The sequence below is a fragment of the Aspergillus glaucus genome (genome assembly GCF_001890805.1).
Source record: "Aspergillus glaucus CBS 516.65 unplaced genomic scaffold ASPGLscaffold_16, whole genome shotgun sequence".
Classification (NCBI taxonomy): Eukaryota; Fungi; Ascomycota; class Eurotiomycetes; order Eurotiales; family Aspergillaceae; genus Aspergillus; species Aspergillus glaucus.
In genome coordinates this window covers 498,571-505,371 of record NW_019170468.1, presented here as the reverse complement: position 1 = coordinate 505,371, position 6,801 = coordinate 498,571, and the positions used below count along the sequence as shown (strand labels likewise).

The following is a 6,801-nucleotide window of genomic DNA, read 5'->3' as shown; positions in this document are numbered from 1 at the left end:
AATAATAATAATAATAATAATAATAATAATAGAAAAACGCCTTATTTACTTTGGGAGAGAAAATTGGGGTCGGACCCACTTAAAAAACGCCTTACGACTCAGAAAGGGCAAAGATTATAAGTCTCCCTATAGAGATGCAAATCTAAACCTAAGGAAACTATGTACTCAGTGTGCAGCCGTGTATGGGAGGGCAAGGGCTCCGTTGTTTGCTCATTTTGGCCCTTTGTCAGTGTTTGCAAGCTTTGGCCGTCACGCTTATTTCCATTCCCAGCAACATCTAAATTGCTCCCTTAGGGCCTGGCAATTCCCCAGCCGCAATCTGATCTGGTATATGAGCCTGCAGCATCCCATCTTCTCCCAAATACTCGTCCCGTAAGTACAATTTCAACCCCTCCCATCCCAGACTCTAAATATTATCCCAGATACTAAATGCAGACTTGAACGGAATCCGCCACTTCCACCAAATCGAGTCCTCAGCCTCATTTACTTCCGCCTGTCCAGGGATAAACACCTCCTCCTCCCTTTCTTCCAACAGCTCCACCCAGGATGATTTCTTCATGTGATGATGCATGACTATTGTGTTTCAGTAGGAGATCTGTCATCTAGGACAGCAATCCGCCTACGACTTAGACTGCTTGCATGGTGGCGCCTGAGCAAGAGACGGAGAGGATGTTGGTTTAAAAGTGGGAGGAGAAAATAGACAGGGAGTATTTATCATGCCGCGTCCAATTAAGAGCTCTAAGGATGGCTGAGATGGGGGCGGGAGGCTGTAGCTTAGGAATCGGGGATCGGGAAGTAAATAACCCGGACCACACGAGGCTACTACAGGTATAAAGGATTTCAATTGGCCGAAAAGGGGTAATGTATTGATAGCTATAGCCTATTTCCCACACCCTATGGTCGTGTGTACCAGTTCCTTGGTAAAGCGAGAATATATGGGGCGAGCCTGAGTGCACAATACAGAGGGTGAGCCATCACTTAACATGTTACAGCAACTAATCATTGGCTGTCCTCTTTTGGTTCAAAACACCAAACTACTTGACATCTGCACATAACCATAAAAATCTCTTCTCCCTTGATTCGATATTCTAATTTCAACCGAGCCGAGTACCCTCATACCTATATTTAATGCCCTGTAAGTTCAGTCATACTCAAATAACTACTTTTTCCAAGTCCCTGCACTATATCCAAATATTCACTTTCTTAATACGCCACGGTATGTGCTGCTGGAGTCAACTTGACTCGAAGCTCTGGCTTTTCCCATACCACAAATGATAGTTGATCAATCCAACCCTGGGACTCTGGAGCAAGCTCCATATCGAAATTCCAAATCACCCGTGCGATTATTAGCCGCATCTCTGCATAAGCTAAGCTATTCCGGACGAATCAGTCGTTTTACCATAAAAAAGCTAACAAAAAAGGGATAGAACATACTTGCGGCCGAGGCAATTCCGGGGTCCTAGACTGAATGGTTGAAGAGCATGTCTTTTGTCCAAGTCAAACTCAGGATCGCCCAAAAATCTTTCTGGAATGAAAGAGTTGGGCTTTTTGAAATTAAGCGAAGATCGTTGCGTCGCCAGCATTGGGACTCCGACAGATGTCTGAATGCAGCTCTTAGCTATGTGCATTTATATTAAAGGGATTTGCTTGGTGAGATCTTACCCCACCCGGGATCCATTTCCCACAAATATAGTCACCTTCACCCTCAACCATACGCGGGAAACCGAACGGAACAGGTGGATACATGCGCAGGCCCTCGTTCAAAACAGCCAGCGTATATTTCAGTTGGTTGACAGCAGACCAGGTAATCTGCTCCTCGGACGAGAATGAACCTCGAATTTCTGCTTTCAACTTGTCGAAAACGCCTGGTACGGTCAGGATATAATATGTCACTCCAGACAGCAGGGTGGCGGTGGTCTCTGATCCCGCGATAATTAGCACGTATGAATTCGCGACCAGCTCATCGAGAGTCATCCCCTTCTCACTGACACCGTGCTTGAGGACGTTGCTCAGGAAGTCTGGTCTGTCGCTGCCCTTTTGAATCCGCGACTGCACTTTGGCTTCCGTCAGCTGATTTTGGGCTCTTTTCTGGTTCTGCACCTTTTTGGGAACAATGTATCTCATCATCCAGTGCCCGCCCGGAATTCGTCTGAGTACATTTGCCCATGTTGCGGTACGGAAGTGGCTAAATATCACCGACACCCAAAAATGATACTCAGACGTATCCAAACAGCCGAATGATTCGCCAAAGGCAAGATCACCGATAATATCAAACGTGGTAAAGTTATACCACCGAATTATATCCGCCATCGTGCTACCATTGCCCTTTATTATTTGTTCGCGCAGTCGTTGAACCAAGAGGTCGATATAGCCTTTGACAATGGGTTCTTGTTTCTGAAGACTACCTTCAGAGAAACCATGGGCCAGAGAACGTCGATAGCGACCATGGTTATAATCATCGGTGCGAAGGATACTCGGCGTGCTATTGGGTCCCACGGAGACATGACGCTGGTCTTTTGGTCGTTGCGGATGGCCAGGACGCAAGCCGTAAACCTCTTTCCATGCTTCTGGGTTTGTGATCGTAATTTGATCCGGACTGATGCGAACGATTTCGCCGTATTGTTCGTGAAGTTCATGTACTTCCATGGGAAGCTTTCCACGCAACACCATACGGGCAAAGAACACTGACGATGCTGCATACAGCTTTGGGCCCGGAACGGAAGCCAGAGGGTGAAAAAAGATGTTGTAAATAATTTTCCCGAAATGGTAGCAGATGTACTAATGCTTTTAGCATCATAAAAGATATCAAGACAGGTAGGGATGACCAACGAGCAACAATAATGTTCCAGGCAGGACAATTTCCGGACGATATCCAAGCACTCTAGGAATAACAAGATATGGACTGCTTTCCACGAGTACGGCCATGATTGTTAAATGTTTGATTATTCAATTTTCGTGAACACAAAGTGGATCTTCGAACATATAAATTATTGGCAACAGGGCAGGGTATTGTATTCTGGGCTCCAAACTAACTGCAGGAAAAAGACATTTTATGTCAGACTGGCTATCATGGAATTTTGTGAACTATGCGACTTTCTATGGAAAAATCTGACAATTCACCGAGTGTAGGCTTGTGATAGCGCTGTGCATGTCCCATTACTTGATTCGGAATTTTGATACTATAAAATTCCGAATTTGTACTGTTAAGCGCACGTACCGACGGAACAGTCAACAACGGAAATATTAAGATGTATGCACGTGAACTGAATTAATATATTGCTTCTGAACTCCATATTGTTGTTTATACACCCTAAGTATCAGTCTGCTACCACCAAATCGTTTCATATTCATTTTGCTACAAGCAGACAAGATGCCAGTCTACCGGTCCAAGACATGGGTCAATATCCCAGACGATCTATCCATTTCCCAGCTTATGCAAGACAATATCTCCGATACGCCCCCGAACAAAATCATCTATGAAGAAGCCCATACCGGCAAGATTGCGACATACGGGACATTTCATCGGCAGATCCGGCGCACGGCATGTCTCCTTCAACAAAGATTGCATTTCCAACCAGGCCAGATCGTTGCCATATCCGCATCGTCCTCAATCGATTACATTCTTGTTGCACAGGCCATCTGGTGGGCCGGAGGGATTATCAGTCCTATCAATAACACATTGCACCCGGATGAGCTGCGGCGAGCTATTGAGCTCATCAAGCCAAGATATCTCGTGATAGATGAGAGCGTCCATGATAAGGCCCAAGCTATTACCGAGAAATGCACGAATGCACCACGTATTCTGACAATTGGTAAACGACCGCGCGGGTCGATTTGGCCATCGTTTCCGATTGACCAGTCCCCCTCTATTGACAACGAGCCTGAGCTTCTTGACCCTACTCCCGTGAATCCAAAGGACTGCGCTGCTATCCTTCTCTCCAGCGGTACAACTGGTCACTCCAAAGCTGTCATGCTCTCTCACCGAAACCTTGTTGCAACATGTTATCAACTCCGATATGATAATCCACAAAATTGGCGAGGCAGTCAGCGAGAGGTTTTTTTCCCGCCCCTGTCCCACGTTTATGCGCTTTATGTCTGCTTTACCATGTGTTGTTGGTTGGGGGCGTATGTCTGCCTGATGCCGCGCTTCGACTTAGAGCTGTATTGTCAAATGATGCAGGATCGAAAGGTGACGCTGGCGAGAGTTGTGCCTCCGGTGGCCAAGCTTTTGGCGGAGGAGAAGGTTGTCAGGAAGTATAAATACCCTTGTCTAGAATATTTTAGCTGCTCGGCTGCCCCGTTGCATGTACGTCCCCTGCTGGCGAGAGGAAAAAAAAAGTAAACAAAATGAAAGCTAACCAAATATTCCAGGAGCATACTGCGACAAAGCTCCGCGAGACATTCCCAGGTGTGGCCTTGTGTCAGAGTAAGTTGTGATATGGAATGCCAATACTATTTGTGCTGACAATATCGCCCAGCGTACGGCTGCACTGAGCTTTCCGGGCCCTGTGCTCAAAGTGGAGTGCGTGATTCCAATCTTTCTTTATCTGCAGCTGGCTCGCTCGTTGCCAACAGTGAGCTTCGATTTCTCGATCCCGAAGGTAAAGACGTTGGGGCGCGAGGCCCGGGAGAAATCACTTGCAGGGGCCCAAATGTGATGATGTAAGTTCTTCATATAGTTATCTATTTCAGGATCTCTTGACTCAAGTTGTGTGATAGGGGTTACAAAGACAATGAACAAGAAACCGCCAAAACTATATCCGCAGATGGATGGCTACGGACGGGCGATCTGGGTTATTTAGACGACAATGCCTACCTTTACATATACGACCGAATCAAAGACCTGATTAAATACAAAGGGTGAGTACATTGTATTGTATCACGGCCGCTTTACCTGGTGCTCACACACTTTACGAAGATTCCAAGTGGCACCGTCCGAAATTGAGAGCATCCTCATTCAGCACCCTCTTGTCCGCGAAGCTGCCGTCATTGGCGTTTTTAGTGCAGACGAGGCCACCGAGATTCCCCGTGGGTTTGTTTCGCTCAAGGATGTCATCCGGTCAGAGCAGAGAGCCTGGGTTTCGAGTTCGATTGATAAATTCCTTGCAGAGCGGGTTTCCAATTACAAACGATTAAGAGGTGGTGTGGTTATTGTGGACGAGCTGCCTAGAAATCCAACGGGAAAGGTTTTGAAGAAGGTATTGAAGGAGAAATATGGAGATTTATCAATCCCTGAAAGAGGCAAGCTTACTGCTAAGCTTTGAGTCTTCATGCCGGGATAGGACCGGAAATTAGTTCTTAGTATTGTGCATTAGCATGTTCTTTATAGCTCTTTAATCTGAAGCTCCACCAAGATCATAGTGCAACATATCCCATAATTCCAAGCCAGATCCTATATCGGGCAGTATTTGGTCCTGGGTGTCATTATATTGAAAGTCCTCCGCTGTGCCGTCAAAAAACGCAAATAGCGACGTATCTTCAAGTGAACCATAATGCTGCTGAGTGGTATTGTCGCTGTGTGAAGCGCCAATATTAATGGGATCGATTGTGTTTAACAGCTCGTTATTGCTCTGGTCAACATTACATGTGTGCGTATCGTGGACATTGTTGGCATTATGTCTCGGAGCAGACATGGCCAAACCCAATGCACGGATTGCCCGTTTTGCTGTATTTAGGGTTCGAGAGAAGCGTACAAGGAGCTGATATGACCGCTTCAGGGAATCCACGCCGGAAGTGCGCTCTGCTTCGGGAGGGTTGCGTTGAATCGCGAAAATCAGGTGATAAATACATTCGACAAGTGCTGTACTGAAGAAAAACCCACACGGCTCGATATTAGCGATGCTATCTGTAAATGCAGCAATAGCATCAATTACTTGAGACGCAAGTGAAACACAAAGGTTCTGAGACAGGGAATTCTGGTCTGTCTTGTGAAGCGGATTCTGTCGAATGGTCAAACGCAGCAGGTTGAGTCTCTGCGGTGGCATGGATTAGTATCAAACATGGCCCAAGTGATATAGCAAAGTGAAAGCTACTTACTATAAAAATAGACAGTCGGCGACGAATTTGAGGCTCCGTCTCTCCCTGAAAGATATAAGTATTATCGAGTAGAGCTGTGTTCCATGTTAATTCGCCCGGAAGTTCACGTTGAGCAACCAGAATCCGTGTGTTCATGACTTCGATTTCCCTGCTGTCTGCCGGTTTAGGTGCAGCTGTGGAGAAGAAGCTATCCCAAATCTTTGTCCACAGCTTTGCCAGGTTGGCTAATGCCTGGATATAATTTTGAGTCCGGACCCTGGGAGACGCCAGCGGCAACCCAAAATTAAACTCGGAGACAGCCATCTCATTTTCCCTAATGCAATACGGCCCGCCAATACGTTGCGCAATCTTGCGATCGAGGAAGTAAACTACCCACCAAAGTGTTTTACGGTCGTGGACTTCGTGCTCTGGCAGTTGCTTCCACGCTCGTTGGTCATTCAGCCGGACCAACATTGCGAGTTGCGCGGCATTTGAGATGGTCTGCGATGCGGCCTGGAGCATCTCCGACTGCATGAGGTATTCTGCACCAAGTGCATGGTACCGGATTAGATCAAGATCAACGTATTTGTGGGACGAGCAGTATTGTAGCACTTTGCGGCCCCAGACAAACATGGACCATCCCGGCCGCACATCAGCTGGCTGTCGTTTTAATGCACAAAAGCACTCGGCTACCGCAAGCATGTTGCAGAGCAGGGCGATGGTGGAATGGCATTGGAAGTCAACGTCCACTATATGTTGGTGTTCTCCATATCCGATCCTCGTCAA

At 46.7% G+C, this 6,801-nt stretch overlaps 3 protein-coding genes across 3 annotated transcripts; 1 reads left to right on the top strand and 2 right to left on the bottom strand.

Annotated features, from left to right (window-relative positions):
• Nucleotides 1-1,132: 1,132 nt before the first annotated feature.
• Nucleotides 1,133-2,925, bottom strand: ASPGLDRAFT_75871 (cytochrome P450; the record flags this gene model as incomplete). The annotated part of the gene is made up of 4 exons (XM_022549824.1): nucleotides 1,133-1,372; nucleotides 1,435-1,601; nucleotides 1,663-2,778; nucleotides 2,830-2,925. The coding sequence occupies 4 exons, from the start codon at nucleotides 2,923-2,925 to the stop codon at nucleotides 1,204-1,206; spliced, it is 1,548 nt and encodes a 515-aa protein (XP_022398911.1). The 3' UTR covers nucleotides 1,133-1,203.
• Nucleotides 2,926-3,070: 145 nt separating this feature from the next.
• ASPGLDRAFT_1496662 (uncharacterized protein) lies at nucleotides 3,071-5,399 on the top strand. The gene is made up of 5 exons (XM_022542061.1): nucleotides 3,071-4,306; nucleotides 4,375-4,426; nucleotides 4,479-4,662; nucleotides 4,720-4,860; nucleotides 4,919-5,399. The coding sequence occupies exons 1-5, from the start codon at nucleotides 3,371-3,373 to the stop codon at nucleotides 5,262-5,264; spliced, it is 1,659 nt and encodes a 552-aa protein (XP_022398910.1). The 5' UTR covers nucleotides 3,071-3,370; the 3' UTR covers nucleotides 5,265-5,399.
• ASPGLDRAFT_49621 (fungal specific transcription factor domain-containing protein) lies at nucleotides 5,307-6,694 on the bottom strand. The gene is made up of 2 exons (XM_022547144.1): nucleotides 6,037-6,694; nucleotides 5,307-5,972 (listed from the first exon to the last, which is right to left on the bottom strand). Exons 1-2 carry the CDS (start codon nucleotides 6,646-6,648, stop codon nucleotides 5,334-5,336), a joined length of 1,251 nt encoding a protein of 416 aa, XP_022398909.1. The 5' UTR covers nucleotides 6,649-6,694; the 3' UTR covers nucleotides 5,307-5,333.
• Nucleotides 6,695-6,801: the final 107 nt, after the last annotated feature.